The following is a 19,701-nucleotide window of genomic DNA, read 5'->3' on the forward strand; positions in this document are numbered from 1 at the left end:
AGACATGCCTGGTTAAGACTACAACCCTTTATTAAATCACTAGGAAAGAGGCATAGTTGTATGATATTTAATCAAATCCATTCAAAGCATTCACAAAGCAATCGCAAACAAGTGTCCTCCACCTCCTGATCTCAGGATGTGAACAGTCCAATTCAGCACAGTAGTGCCAACTAGGCTCCTATGCAGCATGTCGTGGTCTGATTTGGTAGCAGAAGTAACAAATTCCCCTCAAATCGCCTACCTCTTGCACGCATACATCTGCAGTCACCCCCCCAAGCTCCTGACCCACTGTTTCCAACCAAAGTAGCCTGGCGTCAGGGTCCTCGTCCGAAAACTGCAGATATAACCCAGAACTTCGTAATACGCGCAGAGACTGCTTTAGAACCTGATCAGCTTTGCCTCTCCCTTCCCTGGATCTCAACAAGGCATCTGTTGTACCCTTATCTATTATTAGGTCTAGGCTTTCAGAGCCATAGTGTTGGTGGAGTTCTGTACAATCCAGTTCTAAAAATTCCAGTCTTGAATCAGGATTACCAGGTTCTGCTGCTTTGGTTCTAATTTGTTCTTGCATAAAGCGCACAGCTACTGGGGAAATATCTGCGCAGGTCACTTCCACTGCAGAGAATGAATTATTGTATATATCAAGACCTAAGGCAGAGGTTCCGCAGCCCAAATCCAATACTTGGAAGAGAGTATCTGAGTCAGGTTTAGAATGCAGCAAGGGCAAGATAAAGTCCTGAACTGTGCCAAAACCAAAAAACCACTCAAAGTTCTTAAAGTTTGGTGTTCTGCCGCGGTTTTCAGTGTAAAACCGGTCCCACGTTGCTTTCTTATCCATGTTCTCAATTAATTCAGCTGGAGGAATAAATGAATGTGATTAAATGAAAACAATCAGCCAACATTTATCCATTACAACTTTATGTCTCACATTAGATGATAAAGGTTTTTAAAAAGCTACATGAATGATGACGCTAAAGCAATGGTATAGCCTGTGACGTACTGGCTACGAGTTAGCAGTTCAGAATGGCATGTCTTGTCTTTATGATAATCATGCGTCTAGTTGAACGTATATTGTGTACGCAAACATACTTGTAAGTGAAGAATGGTTCCTGGAAATCACCGACACAAGCTTTCCTAACCTTCTGTATGACATTAGCAACACGTTGGACAACAACGGAGCCATGATGATGCTCGTTGAACTGCGCAAATGCGCAGACTGCATGTGAAACGCGCATGCGCGTAAATTGGCCTAATTTATTTACCAAAATATCTGATATTGTGCAAGACCACAAACCTTGATAGGTCTATGTCCAAAATAAGGTCTACAAAAGCCTACCGACAGTAGATTAACTTTTTTTGTAGGTACTACGGCAGTGTTGCCAGTGTCGCGCCAAATCGGCTACTTATCCCCGCCAGGATTTGTATCACCTGGCCGCGGGAGCGCGCGTGAACGACTTTTATGCAAAAAGTATCACCAAAATTATGGGTTATGTAAATTCACAGGAGGAAAATGTATGTTACTAAATAATCTATTTCGTTATGTGTTGATCTGAGCCATGGGATAAATCATGTCTCAACAGGATGGATGGAGATAACGAGATAGTGTTTACAGCATATGGATTTTCAAACAATTCAAGAAAGCCTAAAAACATTTTTAGCGTAGGAATGGGCTACTGTGGGTTACTGTGTACAACCTTGTAGTCTACTTGTGTAAAATCCACAGACAGAAAGGCAAGAGAGGTGTCTAATCCATCGAGAGGTCTGCTGTAGCCTATGACCTAAAATCAGGAGACTGAATTCTGGTGACGGATTTGAAACGAGGTGGTCCCCAGGTGGATGGGGTCATCCCTGACTAGTTTCAGAGGTGATAGTCGAGGAGATAGCATGGTAAAAAAAAAAAACGACCCACCCTTGGGTTGCTACAGTATGTATAGCCCTTGGACAAAGCACTTAAGATATATGTTAATTATTTTGTGTTCATTTGTCAGATCAGTATAATTGTATTTTACTAGTGAGGACTGTTTCACAACAGACTGTACCACTAATTGGAAATATTAAGATACAAAACACGCCCCCACAAAAAAAACACAAACCATTAGGTTTGTGTGAATTACTAACTTAACAGACCCCAGTCTAAGTCTTCTCACACACCCGTGACAGGGTGTCAGCCACCACGTTATCAGTACCCTTAATATGACAGATATTGATGTTATAGCTCTGTAAAATCAAAGCTCAAAGCGGTTTTGATTGTACATTCGGTTCAAGAAGACCAAGGGATTATGGTCAGTAAATACTAAAAACAACAGGTTTGGCCATGGAACTAACAGGTCCGCTTTACGCATCCCTGATAGTACTTCACACGAAGGGTCAACAATTGCTGAAACAGCAGATGTCGCCATACTTAACTCTAGACACTAATAACACCACACCAAAGACACTATACACACAGAGCTACAACACAACCAGCAACCCTCACTTAACCAGTGAGCTAGTCCTTTACTCACACCCCTAAACACCACACCTCAATCACCGACCACCAAGACGTCCGAGCAGTCAAGATCCCGGACGAGCCCCCAAAAGTGAATGTGAGCCTAAAAATGACCAAACAGCTATAAGCCTTTATCTTCAATTGGTACACATTTGAATGATGCCATTTTTGTGATAAAAGTTAAAAAATATATAATAAACGCTGAAGCTTTTAAAGCACATCTTATGCAATTTATGATCATGCCACTTAATGAGGCAATGAATGTCCCTGAAGAGAGTCAGTATAAACTGTTTTTGGCTTCAAGTAGAGTGAGGCTTAATGTTTGCAATACACAGAAGGCAGCTGTGTGATTCTGGCTAAAACATCTGGCATCAGGTTGTACTTGCCAGGTCATATCGTTATCATATATTCATATTAAACAAGACTAAATTCGATATCTCTGGCAACTGTTATCTGCCATGTCTATTAAATTTGATATTTTAACCAAATTAAACCCACCAGTGATGCCACTAACTCCTACCATACACCCCATCTAAACATTATTTCATAGGCATAGATTCTGCTTTTTCATATGGAACAAGCCCAGAGGTATGCAACCACTTATATCAAACTACTTATACACAATCCACAAACTTGAAGTCTCAAATGGTGTTTTACAAAGCAACGGAAGGGTCAAGGTGTTTCAGCACCCCTCCTACAAGATGGAGGCTGCCTGTGACAAGGATGTGAATCCCAGTGGCCTCTCGTAAGGGGGATGCTTTCGCTGTGATGCTGTCCTTGACTGGTATGGCTATTTTGGCCGGGTCTGCCAGGACAGAGTCCCTTCCCTGGCAGATCCACTGGAGGGCGCTAAGGATGCAGGGGAAAACAAGGGTGTCGCTCTTGTGTTTGGCCATCAGGGGGAGATGGTCATGGATGAGCCCCGCAGCATTCAGCCCCTCCTCCTGGCCGGTATGCATACGCCAGCTCTGCTGGTTGTCCAAGCAGCGGGTCAGCATGTTCTCCACAGATACTTCAAAGTTCTGTTGGTCTGGGGGGGTAAAGGTCTGAGTGTGAGAGAGGGAAAAATCTCCACCATGTTGAGAACATAGAATCACAAATGATAGTTTCGTAGTAGTTACATCTCTAGCTCAGATCTCCAACCTATACCATGAGAAAATATTTTTATATGTATGGTCAACAACATTTATTTTGTTCCGGGAGAGAACCAGCTCACACTCTCAAATCTACTCATACTTAAGTACTGCCTATTTGTAAAGTTCATAGTGCCATTTAAATTGACTTAAAAATAATCACATGAGGTTTTCAAATGAATGCCTCCATATACCTACGCACCCAATTGTAGACAATGGTAGCCTTACCTGCATTGCATGATGCTATGGCTTCAGTTATGTTGGGGCAGAACACAGCAAAGTCAAAATGACAAGGCTATGGAAGAGAGGCTATGGAAGACAAAAAAGGAAGAGATGAGCAAAAAGATAGAGTTCAATGTCAATAGCTGGTCTGCATAGGTCAACCACAACTACATCTTGGTTGCTGTGCAAAAAAATTACAGCTGCAACCTAACCAAATCTGGCTAAAGTACATTGAAAGTTAAATTGGAAAGAGATGGATCACTCCAATCTATTCATATGGCTCTCCTTGAAAGTATTTGACTGTGCCCCTTTCGGTTTACATAGGGTGACATAATTCAAGCAAACCACAAGTATTGGTACACATTGTTCACTCACCACCAACAGTTTCAGCATGGCTGCACAGTCTCTCTCTCCTGTAACGTTGAAAAGAAGCACTCGGACCATAGGTCCACTGTGCGGGTACAAGACATAGGAATTCAAGGTCAGGCCAGTGTATTGTATTTGAACTTATAGTTTGCATTGCTTCAGTGCCCATGGAAGAAATTGATTGGAATACTGCAAACTTAACTACAGAGTAATGGAATTTGCTACTGTGCACAGTTATGTATTCGTATCAACATGATATACTAAAAACATTTCCAAATCTCCATGCCACCCTGCCCTCTTCTCGTGCTGAGCGGCGGCATTGCTGAACCAGTGGACGCATGCCTGCATGCTGCGCATGGTGTGGGCTCCATCCAAGAAGTAGGTGACAGGGCCGTGCTCCAGAGTCTGTGTGCGGCCAGGCCACTCTGTGTCTGCTAGTCCTGTGGACCAGAGAAGTGGAGCGATGAGGGGAGAGCAAGAAAGTGTTTTAATGAGACAAAGGAAAGGACCATCCTGTAGTACCTAAACTATTTACAATAACCGATTTGCTTTGTTCAATTGTATTTACCCAAGGTGTTTGTTTCTGATTAGTTGTTCAGATCACAATGTAATTACATTAGACTACACTTCATGTATTGCTTATTGTGGCCAGTGATTGACTGCCTACCATTTCAAGTGTTGACGACAGTAATTTCATAGCAAGAATAACATGTTATTTACAATCATTGCCTTCATGCCAGGAGCTAATCTAATTATTTAGGCTTATGACAATGCAATGAGCACCTCTACATAAACAAGCAAGCTGTCAAAGCAACGGACAAGGGATTTAAGTTTCTGGTCAGTTAAAATATTAGTTTTTAAAGTATATGCAAAACTGAATCTTACACTACTTTCTGCTGCAGGGCATAACAGCTTAGTGTCTGTATTCATACCACCACCGTTAAACGTGTGAGTGGCAGGAAGGAGTTTGACCACTAACACACAAAAACTAAATAATTTATTGACACATCAACTTTTGGATACTGTTAGTTCATCTTTTGTTCACGTATGGGTTTGTTACAAGAGAGGTTATTCAGCATGACTCACCTTTTGCCATGATTGGGCTTAATTGGAAGGCTGAGGCCAAGGGAACAGTTGTGGTTTCCCTTGTTAGGGATGGGAGGTTATCTTCTGTGGGTGGACAAAACGGTTAGGTCTGAATACAGATTGAATGCAACCGACTGAATGATTTGATTACTTAACTCCTCAAAAAAGGTTCGGAAACGTTATTTTGGTCGATTATTATACCAAAATTCCAATGTATGTTTGAGCATGTACAATTAATATTTGGAGCAATGCACACAAACACAAAGGCTCACCTTGCCCTTGGTTCCAGTGACATGAATTATATTCAGATGGTCAAGATCCTCTACCTTTGAAACCAAACAAAATACTTTTTTTTTACTTAATTTAGATTAAAACTATATATTAATCTATGAAGACAATGTAGAGTATGCCTTTTGATTAAACTGATTTTTCAATAGTTTGAGGATGAGGCTAGGAATATCCAGTGAAAAAATACATTTTAACAATAAAAATGACTAACAAAAGTAAACAACCAAAGATTAAAGACACCCACATTGAACTTCTAACAGCACATTGTTTTAGTGTGGAATCCACCTAGGTCCCATGGCATGCTGTTTTTGTATAGGCCTTAGTGGTCCGTTAATACTGTATCTGAAGTCTCTTTCCAAAGATTCAGCCTTGGTGCAGAATTACAGCCACTATATGCAGTCCCACAATGAGCTTTCCTTAGGGCCTGCCATTTCTTTGTCTGTAGCTTTAAAGGCTATGAGGAGGAGAGAGGCGGGGATAACTGCCATGTTTCGGTCGTTTGCAAGCCATGATGTCACTCATTTTCTCATTGGCGGGCCAAATTCTCTGGGCGGGCAAAGCAGAGAAAGGGGAGGTAACCTTTCTCCTTAAGACGACATAAGGGGAAAATTTTAGATCGGACCATTTGAGCTTTCATTTTCTCAAAGGTGAAGAATACCCAGGGCTTGGTTTACACTTATAATTGTTTTTTGCCACTGCGGGACCAAAGGCAGGCTAGGGGAACTCATTTTAATGTTAAATAACTTCATCAAGTGAAATGTTCATGCCATGGGACCTTTAAAGCATCGCTGGACATGTGAATGCCCAGTTATCCTTTAGGCCTACTCAAGCTCAGGGAAGCGGTGGCCATTCCGTATCCAATCAGGCTACTCAAGTTCAACATTGTCCTAAACCTAATTAATCAAATTGTTTTTTTGGCCAGCTTTAGTGCCACCGTACTTTTGTGAGAGGTTACATTTTTCTCATACACAAAATGATATAAACAAAGGCATAGACATAGACTTACTTTGCAATTCCTTGCACATTCTAATGCACTATGCCAAAGTATGTATGTTTACATCCACAGTATTTTTACTGCTACCTAATAACTGATACCTCAACGCACTACTTATTTATTTTACCTGTGTACTGGTCAGCGCTGCACTTTCTCTCACTGTGCCTATTGTCGTTTGCGCAAGCACTTTATATAGGAACCTCGTGAAATACCTGTCTCATTTAGTGTTTGTTGTCTATGTTGTTTATGTGGCACCATGGTCCTGGAGGAATGTTGTCTCTTTTCATTGTGTACAACCGTACATGATTGAAATTACAAATAAAAACCACTTGATAGATTGACATTGCCAGTGTGCTGGGTGTACCAGGTGTAAAAGGGATCGTCCTTGACTCACCTCAAGTCCAGTCCGCTCCAGGAACACCCTCATGGCCTGGAGCCGGAGTTGGGGATTCCCCCCCATCCGCAGCTGCCTCCGCCGCTCCTCCAGTACACTGGCCGGTAATGTTAGGGTATTGAGGGTGCACAGAGCATCCTGTGGTGGCAAAATGGTATATACTGTTTCACTGCCGGGACGTGGAACTTTTTTGAGATGGGCCATGGGAAAGCTGCCCCGATTGGTGTTGGAGGGGCCCTTGGTGTCATCACAGATACAAGTGAAATATGTTGAGGTCTGTTATATGCAAAAGATTGGGGTTAACCGGTTTTTCTGGCCAGCCCACAAAGACATCCTTTGGTATTTGTTTGAGAACATTGTGTTCCCCCCCCAAGGGCAGTCGTCACATGGAAATTGAGAGAGGAGTCTAGGACAAATTAGAGACAGCTTTTTAGAAATGGTCATGCAAGTGTTTTTCATTAATTGAGTGGAATTGTAGCTAAAACACAGTTGGATGTAGTTTCTGCAACTGAACATTTTTGTTTTGTACATGAAGATGGAGAGAACCCAGGAGCCAGACACACCCACCATGGCATGCTGACGGGGCTCAACCTCCATTCTTTATGTTTCTCCTATCTCTTTCCATCTTTTTTTGCTGTGACAAACTACAAGCACATTCCTTCAGAAATCTCTCTCACACATAAGCTATGCACACTCACAGACAGACACACACACACACACACACAAGTATACTCACATACATACATACACACACACACACTCACACAAACACCCAGTCCGGATATGCATTCCTGTTACGCAATGTTCATTACTGTTATTACATTGTTTTTCTCTAAAAGTTCAATTGTGTTATGTCCATAATTTATCCAATAGTTTTTTTTGTGTAAAGCTCTCTCTTGGATGTCGCTTTGGATAAAGCAACTTTAAAGCGAAAATGAAATAATGTTACCTTTGATTGACCAATATACATTTTGAACAGTGAAATGTGCGTGTTATTAGATTCAGTGTTGAAAAAAGACTGAAAATGAAGTTTGATTTTAGTTAGTACAGGCAAATGTCACCCATTCGTTGGAATGGCAAATAGATCAGCACATTGGTTATTATCACATGCCGCATAGCCACACAAAGTTAAAAAAGGGGTCTATTTTACCTGATATTCCATTTTTGGAAACTCGGAGCAGCTTTGATATTTGAGCAGTTAAATGACAATTGTCAACTTTGATGTCCAGTCCTTGTGCTTGAACCACCCTGCTCTCACTTGCAATGAGTTTTAAGGAGTGAGTTCTAAATATTACCGACGCTTCCACCCAGTAGCGGAGATAACGTGGGTGCGGCGGCCCCAGGGCCCCGTGCCATTAAGGGACCCATCAAACACCGCTGATCTTGCATCACTTAGGCCCTACTTACATTTTGACAGTTTAACCTTCAAATGCATAATGCAACCCTTCTGTCTGCTTCTTTCTCACATTTCTTTTTCGTTTTACCAGAAATTAGACAATATTTAAGGAGTACAGTTAGACAGTGGCAGCGCCATAGATATAGCACTTAAGAGAATTGTTACGGAAATTGAGAAGATCGGGCGCATTCTACAACAAATGGTAAATATACATTTTATATTTATTGCACAAACATACAAAAAATATATATATTAAGACAGTATACAAAATGACAAGCTACGCTTCATTCTTGATTTGTTTTTAACTGACAAATCTATTGACGCAGTGACATTTCTAAAGCAACAAAAACTGTGTTACAATACATGAAGCTCACGTACCATTCTTAAACCGTCACTAACATGGTATTCATACTAATGCCAAGTGTAAATAAGTCATGTTAAACATAAATAGTAACTATGCCTTCTCACAGCTCAAGAAAGTATGTACAGCCGTGTCTTGGACAAAGCACTTATGATAAAATAATTAACATTATCTTCATTTATCAGATCAGTAAAACTGTTAAGTATTTTACTAACAGAGCAATTTCTAAGCCTTTATCTACAATTGGTACACATTTGAATGATGCGGTGCTTGTGAAAGTTTTATAATAAACGTTTAAGCTTTTAAAGCACAACTTATGCAATTTATGATCATGCCACTTAATGAGGCAATGAATGTCCTTCAAGAAAGTCAGTGTTAACAGTTTTTGGCTTCAAGTAGTGAGGCTTAATTTTTCCAATACACAGAAGGCAGCTGTATGTTTCTGGCTAAAATATTTGGCATCAAGTTGTACTTGCCAGGTCATATAGTTATCATATATTCATATTAAACAAGACTAAATTCGATATCTCTGGCAACTGTTATCTGCCATGTCTATTAAATTAGATATTTTAACCAAATCACAGCCACCAATGATGCCACTAACCCCTACCATACACCTCATCTAAACATGTTACTTCTATAGGCATATATTCTGCTTTTTCACATGGAACAAGCCCAGAAGTATGCAACTACTTATATCCAACTACTTGCACACAATCCGCAAACTTAAACTCAAATGGTGTTTTACAAAGCAACGGAAGGGTCAAGGTGTTTCAGCACCCCTCCTACAAGATGGAGGCTGCCTGTGACAAGGATGTGAATCCCAGTGGCCTCTCGTAAGGGGGATGCTTTCGCTGTGATGCTGTCCTTGACTGGTATGGCTATTTTGGCCGGGTCTGCCAGGACAGAGTCCCTTCCCTGGCAGATCCACTGGAGGGCGCTAAGGATGCAGGGGAAAACAAGGGTGTCGCTCTTGTGTTTGGCCATCAGGGGGAGATGGTCATGGATGAGCCCCGCAGCATTCAGCCCCTCCTCCTGGCCGGTATGCATACGCCAGCTCTGCTGGTTGTCCAAGCAGCGGGTCAGCATGTTCTCCACAGATACATTAAAGTTCTGTTGGTCTGGGGGGGGGGGGGGGGGGGGGGGGGGGGGGGTAAAGGTCTGAGTGTGAGAGGGGGGGGAAATCCCCACCATGCTGAGAACATAGAATCAAAAATCTAGTAGTAGTTATATCTCTTTAAGCTGTATGTATGTATGGTCAACAACATTTTTATTTGTTCCAGGAGAGAACCAGGTCACGTTCTCAAATCTACTCATACTTAAGTACTGCCTATTTTTAAGTCTATTTAAAATGGACGCACCCAATTGTAGACAATGGTAGCCTTACCTGCATTACATGATGCTATGGCTTCAGTTATGTTGGGGCAGAACACAGCAAAGTCAAAATGACAAGGCTATAGGGGTGGGGGAAAAAAAGGAAGAGATGAGCAAAAAGATAGAGTTCAATGTCAATATTTTGTGGAGCTGGTCTGTATAGGTCAACCACAACTACATTTTGGTCGCTGTGCAAAAAGATTACAGCTGCAACCTTACCAAATCTGGCTAAAGTACATTGAAAATGTCATTGGAAAGAGATGGATCACTCCAATCTATTCATATAGCTCTCCTTGAAAGTATTTGACTGTGCCCCTTTCGGTTTACACAGGGTGACATAATTCAAGCGAACCACAAGTATTGGTACACATTGTTCACTCACCACCAACAGTTTCAGCATGGCTGCACAGTCTCTCTCTCCCGTAGCGTTGAAAAGAAGCACTCGGACCACAGGTCCACTGTGCGGGTACAAGACATAGGAATTCAAAGTCAGGTCAGTGTATTGTATTTGAACTTATAGTTTGCATTGCTTCAGTGCCCATGGAAGAAATTGATTGGAATACTGCAAACTTAACTAAAGAGTAATGAAATCTGCTACTGTGCACAGTTATGTATTCGTATCAACATGATATACTAAAAACATTTCCAAATCTCCATGCTCACCCTGCCCTCTTCTCGTGCTGAGCGGCGGCATTGCTGAACCAGTGGACGCATGCCTGCATGCTGCGCATGGTGTGGGCTCCATCCAGGAAGTAGGTGACAGGGCCGTGCTCCAGAGTCTGTGTGCGGCCAGGCCACTCTGTGTCTGCTAGTCCTGTGGACCAGAGAAGTGGAGCGATGAGGGGAGAGCAAGAAAGTGTTTTAATGACACAAAGGAAAGGACCATCCTGTAGTACCTAAACTATTTACAATAACCGATTTGCTTTGTTCAATTGTATTTACCCAAGGTGTTTGTTTCTGATTAGTTGTTCAGATCACAATGTAATTACATTAGGCTACACTTCATTTATTGCTTATTGTGGCCAGTGATTGACTGCCTACCATTGCAAATGTTGACTTGGCTAGACAATAGTAATTTCATAGCAAGATAACATGTTATTTACAAGGAGATAGTCTAATTATTATCTATGACTATAGAGGTGCTCTATGACAATGCAATGAGCACTTCTACATAAAAATGCCAGCAGTCAAATCAATAGACAAGTGATTTAAGTTTCTGGCCCGTTATAATCAGTGCTTGAAGTGGAGAAAAAAAGGTGCTCACCGGTACTGCGTACCGGTGAGTACCGGCCCACTTCGAGCACTGGTTATAATATTAGTTTGAAAGTACGTTCAAAGCTGAATCTTACACGACTTTCTGCTGAAGGGCATAACAGCTTAGTGTCTGTATTCATACCACCACTGTTAAACGTGTGAGTGGCAGGAAGGAGTTTGACCACTAACACACAAACACATAATTTATTGACACATCAACATTTGGATACAGGAGTTCACCTTTCGTTTATGTATGGGTTTGTTACAAAAGAGGGTTTAAGAGTTATTCAGCATGACTCACCTTTTGCCATGATTGGGCTTATTTGGAAGGCTGAGGCCAAGGGAACAGTTGTGGTTTCCCTTGTTAGGGATGGGAGGTTATCTTCTGTGGGTGGACAAAACGGTTAGGTTGTGAACAAAGATTGAATGATTTGATTACTATATGATTTAATTACTACACAATGTTGGTCATAATCAGACTACAACTAGGATTTGAAAAGATGAAGGAAGTAACTCACAAAACATGCAAAAGGAACACAAAAATACCGAAACACTAAAGAAAGCAGGTGCACACTTTTTGAATCCGACACACACAGACACACACACACCTGGCAAGTAGCGTCTCTGTAACCAGGTGTGGCTGAGCTGCAGGGCCAGGGAGGCATTAGAGCACTGATGCTGCCCAGCCAGGCCCAGACGCAGGGTGGCCTCTGCTCTGTACTCATTCAGCTCTGGGCACATCCACAGCGGACACTGGGAAACACACCAAACAGAGGAGGGACAAGACCCAGCATAAGGATATAAAGATGTTTGCAATTCTATGTTATTAGTATCGCTGGTGATCTGATTGATTTCCCTTTCTCTGGGATTGATTTATTACATCATAAATATGTTTGTTAAATCAGGCTAACCAGATAAATATGTTTTGGCTTGGTTTTCACAACCATCTGCATAAATCGAAGGCTCCAACACAATTTGATTTATATGACTTGAACACCAGAAATGTATATTTTCTACATGTTCATTCAGTGAGCTTCAAATTACAGCCTCAACATGGAGCAAGCCTCCAACCCAGAGGGTATAAAAGCCTCTATATACTTCAGTTTTGTACAAGTATGTCTGCTCTCATTACTCACATACTCCACTATTTAAAAGCTATATCCATTAGGAGGCAGGTTAGAGACAAAACATTAAAAATAACATTTGAATGTGATAACAGGAAGATTGAAAGCTCAAGTCCTTAGCGTGAAGTTTATTACTGCCTTTAGAGGTTGAGATGAGAAGGTGAGAAGGCAATATTTAACTTCTCATAAACATTTAATTTCCATGGCATTTCCAGGCCTGGATACTTCCATTTTTACATTGTCTGTCTAACAATGTCTAACTGTATTTTGTGCTTTGTCCATTTATCAGAAGTCTCTCACCCCAGTCTCCACGGCACGCTCTTTTAGAACCGTCATAGGCCCTTCAGGCTGCTTCACAGTTAAGGCTGGAACCCCTGGCTGGGGGAATGTCCAGAGAACCATTTGATTAATGACACGTTTCTATAGTTTGATGATTGTAGCTTTTTTGCTGTGTTCCATCAGTACTGTCGGATGTTATTGCTTTGTATATAGTTACAGGAGAACATGGAAGTCACACAGTACCCTTTTCAAAATGGTCAAAAAGGGTGAAAGAACAAAATGTAAAGTACCACAAATTACACACAAAAACAGAATGATGAATAAAAAGTTATCTTTCTAACATCGCAATCACCTTGAAGATGCCCCCTTTCTGCCAGGCAATCTTTTCAATGGTATCCCCCAAGATCTGGGTATGATCGATACCCAAAGATGAGATGCCACACACCCATGGTCTCCTGTCATACACCGGGGGGGGGGGGGGGGGGGGGGGGGGGGGGGGTTAGTACTCTTTCTCAGTCTCTCTAGACATCACTAGGAATAAAACAATTCCAGTTAAGGACAAAATAATAATGACAAACAACACTCATGTATAAGACTTTCATGACTTGCTGCATTTTCTGTTGCACAAATGTAAATACTATTTATCAAATGACATCAGTTTATATTCTGCTCAACTACTCTTTTGCCACAGTCCATGCTGCCACTGCTCAACATAAGAGTGAAAAGTTCTACATTAGCAATGTAACAGTTAACTTCCAGAGAAACCTTCCCCTACATTCAATCTCAGAAGCAGCTGTTTAATATATTTGAAGGGGTACAAATTAGGAGCACATAATGGACCTCACAGTTACAGATTCCTCACAGGTCAGGCTATATTTGGAACTTCACAGCAACTTCACTTAAATCCCTGTTGGTATTAGGTTAGCTGTAGTCTAACATGTTGTCATAAATATAAGATATATGACTTTTAAATGGTTTTAACAGCATCTCAGGTGTATGGATAAATGCAAGGTGTTGCATGAGAGCGTGAGAAATGGCTGAAATGTGTGAGTCTTGCGGCGAATGTGTGAGACTTGAGAGCCCTGCAACTTTGTGTGTTGTTTATTCAAGTAGGGCTACAAAGAAATTGGCCTCTCCATGTGGTCATTATATATCAACAATTTATTCATTGAATTTACAAAAAATGTGCCATATCATGATATGTATGTCATCATTATCGGGATATGAAAGGATCTTTATCAGGATATGAAATTTTGGTCATATCTCACAGCCCTATTTGGCATTTTACCTGATTATGTTTGTGCAGTCATAGGCTCCACCGATCCCAACTTCCAGCAAAGCTAAATCCACCTAGACAAAAAGAGGAAAAGTATCATCTTACTAATCTACAATTTATGGCAAAATATTCACCTGGAAACAATCTTCTTTCCACTTGTAAGGTCACCAAGAGGTCGTCGCTGTATTTTTGGGTCTAAAACCAAACATACTGAGCCCAACAGGCTCACTGGAACGTGGGGTTGCAAGGATGGCTCAACTAGTTAGTGTTAATTTAACTCATAATGAAGCTAGTAAATTATCAAATCAATCAAAGCATTGTACTGTATTGTGTTATAATTAGACCAAGATTGAAAGGCTACAATGCAGGCAGTACTTCTGAGCCATGTAGTTGCATTGGGTAAATATTTTCAATGTGGAGAGTTTAAAGGTGACTTTAGACTACATTATGAGGATGAGTAGAGTGTTCCAGGAAAACAAACCAGCCAAGTGTATAGAGTTGGAAGTCAAGGGTGGGACACTTTCCTATTCCCTTTAAGTTCTTACTGCCTAAATAAAACTAGGGGTAACCATTTTGCATCCAACAGTAAGGATGATACATGAACATGACCTACCTTCTCCTGCAGGAAGATGTGAAAGGCCAGGATGGTGAGGAAGCGAAAATAGGCAGGCATTGTCTGCCCGTTACCATCCTGTGAAGGGTAGAAGTACAGGGCACTATTAGCTGCGGCAGTGTGCAGTCACATGATGTGCATGCACTGGTCATTATGGAACGAGAGGTCCCACATTATCTCACTAAACTTAAGTTTGTGGCTGTGGGATCCAGATATCCTTTAAAATAGTTAAGTTATTTGAATGAAAGCCACTGTACAAAAGTTGCTTGGCTAATTATACTATGCTTTGCGTCCCATGTAATTAAAGGTTGCTTTTCAATATTGAACTCATTTATCTTTCTTTTCGTCATTCCTATGGTTTTGAAAGTCAAATTAATTTCTCTATGCATCACTGGAACATTTCTTATGATATTTTTAAAAAGTGTGTACCACTGGGACATTTTTCCAGGCCTACCTTTGTTTCATCCAATCGCCCATAAACCTGCCAGAAGTATTTGGTGAAGAGCTCTTTGCTGATGGGTTGTCCATTAATTCTTATCCTCTCCCTTACTTGTACTAAATGTGGGGAACTACAGGGAGATACATACAATCTTTAGCCAGAATCTTTTTTTATGTTTTTCTCTTTCAAGACGGCAACTCTCTGGGGAAATGGAAAATGGCATTGCAATGGCAAACGACTACAAGTACACATTGTATGATGAGTCATTGTTATTTGATACCGATTTAGACATACCTATAAAACCCAGTCCGAAAGCCGTAGCCTCTCAAAATCTTCTCTGTGAAAGCGCACGTTGATCCCTGATGATATAGGAACAGTGGTTATATACACACACACACACAGCACAGTTGCATGTACAATTAATATTAAGAGCAATGCACACAAACACAAAGGCTCACCTTGCCCTTGGTTCCAGTGACATGAATTATATTCAGACGGTCAAGATCCTCTACCTTTGAAACCAAACAAAATAATTTTTTTAACTTAATTTAGATTAAAACTATATATTAATCTGTTAAGACAATGTAGAGTATGCCTTTTTATTAAACTGATTTTTCAATAGGTTTGAGGATGAGGCTAGGAATATCCACAATGTGCCACCTAGGTTGGGCGATATTACATTTTTACATTGATCATTTTTTCTTACAAACAAATACAAAAAGACAAGGAATTATTCATTTTTGTTTTTAATTTTTACAATAAAAATGACTAACAAAAGTAAACAACCAAAGATTAAAGACACCCAAATTGAACTTCTAACAGCACATTGTTGCAGTATGGAATCCACACATCGCTGGATATGTGAATGCCCAGTTATCCTTTAGGCCTACTCAAGCTCAGGGAAGCGGTGGAGGTTCCGTACCCAATCAGGCTAGCCAAGTTCAACATTGTCCTTAACCATAGATTTGAAATTAATTAATAAAATAGATTTTTTGCCCAGCTTTAGTGCCACCATTAGTGAGAGGTTTAGTTTCTCTCATACACAAAATTATATAAACAAAGGCATTGACACAGACTTACCTTGCAATTCCTTGCACATTCTAATGCACTATGCCAAAGTATGTATGTTTACATCCACAGTATCCTTACTGCTACCTAATAACTGCTACCTCAACGCACTACTTATTTTACCTGTGTACTGGTCGGCGCTGCATTGTCTCTCACTGTGCCTATTGCCCTGTTTGCGCAAGCACTTTATATAGGAACCTCGTGAAATACCTGTCTCATGTAGTGTTTGTTGTCTATGTTGTTTATGTGGCACCATGGTCCTGGAGGAACGTTGTCTCTTTTCATTGTGTACAACCGTACATGATTGAAATGACAAATAAAAACCACTTGATAGATTGAAATTGTGTGTTGACATTGTGCTGGGTGTGCCAGGTGGAAAAGGGATCGTCCTTTACTCACCTCAAGTCCAGTCCGCTCCAGGAAGCCCCTCATGGCCTGGAGCTGGAGCTGGGGATTCCCCCGCTCCCGCCGCACCTGCTCAAGTGCACTTGAATTGGTTTGTAAGGTATTGAGGGTGCACACAGCATCCTGTGGTGGCAAAATGGTATATACTGTTTAGAATTTAAATAAAACATGTTTGCAATGCAGTTACTGGTAAATTTAAGTACAACTGAAGTTATTTAATCCAGCTAATATTCACTTGACAATTACAATGTCACTTAATCAATGACAAGTTTAACTATTTTATATAGGGCTGCAAAGGGGTGGACAATTTCCATAAAGGTATTTTCAAGAAAATGCCCATCATGGTACTTCGAAATATTGTTCATTCAAGTTTTGTCCATTGTCCACATTATTCTAAATGTAAATTAAGTCAACGAGCAAGATATGCACATGATATGGAAAAAGAGGCATACAACCCCAGGTAACAGCAATCCCAAATTGCAGTCGGATTTGTTCCGTAGGACATTTTGCGCCCTTAATGACCTAAAGCTTGACAGACCCTTCTTCAAGTAGTGACCGGTTGCTAAGGTAGGATTGGTCAAGGCCGTCTGGGGGCACGGCTTTACAAAAAATGTTGGGGCACAGAGATAAAAAAAAATTGCAACAACAGCAAGGTTAATTCTCCTTTCAAACATTTCAGTTTTAATAACCTCATTCTCAATTTGAAAGGGAGAAAATAGGCTACATTTATTTCCTTCCAGGTCTACACAGAATACCTTATTTTACCGAAGTGAAAATATTTAGTGTATTAAAAAGCAAAAATGTAGATCGCATGTGCATATCTCTGTTCATGTGTTTGCACTTATTGTTGTTTTTACTTAGTAGTGGCTTACTACTAACTTACCTAGATCAAAATGACAAGAAATAGGTTGCCAACTCTAAAATAACGTTAGCTAAAAAGCCAATTAGCTTACCTTTAAGTTTAGATCGAAAATGAGAAAATAACCCAGAAAACGTACATTGATTCAACATAATTCGAGGCTGGTGTAATGTTGCTTCATAAAGCCAACTAACGCTAGCTAACATGTCAACAGCACGTTTTGCACGTGCCATCTGGCTAAAGTTGACCATTTGAATAGGGGCAAGTCAGCTATCGTAAACTTGTCAAACTAGCAAGTTGGCTAACGAAATCCAGGTTGCAAATTAGTTAGCTTGTAGCTCGTAAGTTAGCTAGATCAGCACATTGGTTATCACATGCCGCATACGAGCCACACGAAGTTCCAAAGGGGTCTATTTTACCTGATATTCCATTTTTGGAAACCGCGGAGCAGCCTTGGTACTTGAACAGTTGAATGACAATGTCAACTTTGATGCCCAGCCCTTGTGCTTGAACAACGCAAATACGGAGCTCCACTCCCGCACGCGGGAGAAGCGTACCATCGTGGGGTTTCAGTAAAGTGCATGGAGGAAGCCTTAACCAAATTTGGGTGCTTCCCTTTTTTTTACATTATGCAGTAGGGTGAAGCCAGCCTCAATGTGTGATCTAATTTCCGGTTGATTTCTTCCTATCTTTTCAAAATAAAGGTCATGTCACAAACTGTACTTTGTAGTACACAATGCCCATCATGCAGTGTCGGTGATTAAGATGTCGGTGAGAAAAACACCGAAAAAATAGATAGATAGCACACAGTGCCTGTGATGAAGTAGGTGACACACACACAGATCCCTGGAATTATAAATAGGGTACAGTGCCCGTGAAGCCATCTGTGAGTAAAATGTCGGTGACGTGCACAGATTAAGTATTGTGTTTGGGAAAGGACCGTCCGGATGTAGTTTGGGTGAAACTACAGGGGCTCCAGTGAAAGTGTATTGAGTTAATCCAGTATTTTATTGATTCAAAAATTTAAGCAGAGTAATACTGTACTCAGTTATGTGTCATCTTGTGGTGTCTGTCAAGGAAACAAAATAGACTAAGATCAATGCACTCCATTCAAAAAGGGTCAAACTACAAACAATAAATTACCCATCTTCAAGGAATAAACTGTAACTCAAATTGGTATCCTCATAACTAAACCAATAAACCATACTCACATGTCAGTGAATGCAAATTAATGGATACATCTGCAGCTTGTGGAAGCAGAGAGGCAAAATGACAGACTAAGGTGTATAGCTCAGTTGGTAGAGCAGTCTGACAGGTGTGTCTAGCAGATCCATTAGCAGGGGACTCAACTATATTTTCCCTTCAGGATGTTGTGGCACCTCAGGAGAATTCTAGACAAGTCTGTAAAATGGATGCACAACATACTGTTTTATTGTTCATTTAAATGCACACACTTGTTGCATCCTGTCAAATTCTAAAAAGCATCACTCTTTTCCAACCCTTAATCAAATTGCTGCCAAATCCTCCTAACCGATGCAGCCCAGGTAATCCCTCCTTCTACCTGGACCAGAATAGGACTTCCATCTCCAAACTGCAATTATACCACACATCTGACCTCATTTATAGAAGCCGTTCCCATCATGTATTTCCCCTACCAGAGAAACACACCAAGAGAAACACACAAATTACTCTTTCTTTGTTCTTTTTCAATCCCATTTTTGATTGTTCAGAGGAGCAGAACCAAAGAATCCCAATGGCAAATACATTTGAAACCTGAAACCTTTTGTACAACCTGTATGATTTAGGCTACCTTTGTTTTGATCTTTGTCCAATCCTGATACTGGATTCATAATTGTAGGCTAGTTTAGCAAATCAATGTATTATTCCTTATTTAAAAAACGTCACGTGATTAGATACGAAAACCAGGCCCCAAAAACTAAAATAAATTCAATATCGACGGTTATTGCCTGTGGTCACCACAGGGGGGCGTCAAATTAACGGTAATGGAGCCTTCCATACCGGACATCATTCAGTCGTCTCGTGACACCTGTGCAGACGAGAAGTGCTTTCACACACCTACCATGTGGTGTTTCTCCTTCCGACATCCAATCACCAGAGCTGATCTTGACTCGTAAATACAACACTTCTAGTCACTATGCAGTGGTTTTTATGTGTCTGACATCATCTGAGTATGCGTGATCTGGCTTGACAGGAGGTCCGTAGGCCTACAGAAAAAACGCATTGAAAGTTCAGCGGCATATATGACATTTTATTTCTCAATG

General features: G+C 40.8%; 2 protein-coding genes across 4 annotated transcripts; both read right to left on the reverse strand.

Moving 5' to 3' along the window:
- Positions 1–53: 53 nt before the first annotated feature.
- On the reverse strand, positions 54–1,194 carry cskmt (citrate synthase lysine methyltransferase). Its single transcript, XM_067249808.1, has 2 exons — positions 1,090–1,194; positions 54–855 (listed from the first exon to the last, which is right to left on the reverse strand). Exons 1-2 carry the CDS (start codon positions 1,181–1,183, stop codon positions 179–181), a joined length of 771 nt encoding a protein of 256 aa, XP_067105909.1. The 5' UTR covers positions 1,184–1,194; the 3' UTR covers positions 54–178.
- Positions 1,195–8,150: 6,956 nt separating this feature from the next.
- fpgs (folylpolyglutamate synthase) lies at positions 8,151–17,979 on the reverse strand. 3 transcript variants are annotated; one of them, XM_067249806.1, is made up of 15 exons: positions 17,839–17,979; positions 16,555–16,683; positions 15,546–15,599; positions 15,382–15,446; positions 15,103–15,217; positions 14,649–14,726; positions 14,048–14,109; positions 13,112–13,214; positions 12,781–12,858; positions 11,965–12,109; positions 11,658–11,738; positions 10,766–10,916; positions 10,485–10,560; positions 10,116–10,182; positions 8,151–9,849 (listed from the first exon to the last, which is right to left on the reverse strand). In XM_067249806.1, exons 1-15 carry the CDS (start codon positions 17,977–17,979, stop codon positions 9,473–9,475), a joined length of 1,722 nt encoding a protein of 573 aa, XP_067105907.1. In that variant the 3' UTR covers positions 8,151–9,472. The 3 variants fall into 3 exon arrangements, with proteins under 3 accessions (XP_067105907.1, XP_067105906.1, XP_067105908.1); XM_067249805.1 differs by having other exon boundaries at positions 11,658–11,741; XM_067249807.1 differs by lacking the exons at positions 16,555–16,683; positions 17,839–17,979 and adding an exon at positions 16,366–16,505 and having other exon boundaries at positions 11,658–11,741.
- Positions 17,980–19,701: the final 1,722 nt, after the last annotated feature.

The sequence above is a fragment of the Osmerus mordax genome, chromosome 14 (assembly GCF_038355195.1).
Source record: "Osmerus mordax isolate fOsmMor3 chromosome 14, fOsmMor3.pri, whole genome shotgun sequence".
In the NCBI taxonomy this organism is placed as follows: Eukaryota; Metazoa; Chordata; class Actinopteri; order Osmeriformes; family Osmeridae; genus Osmerus; species Osmerus mordax.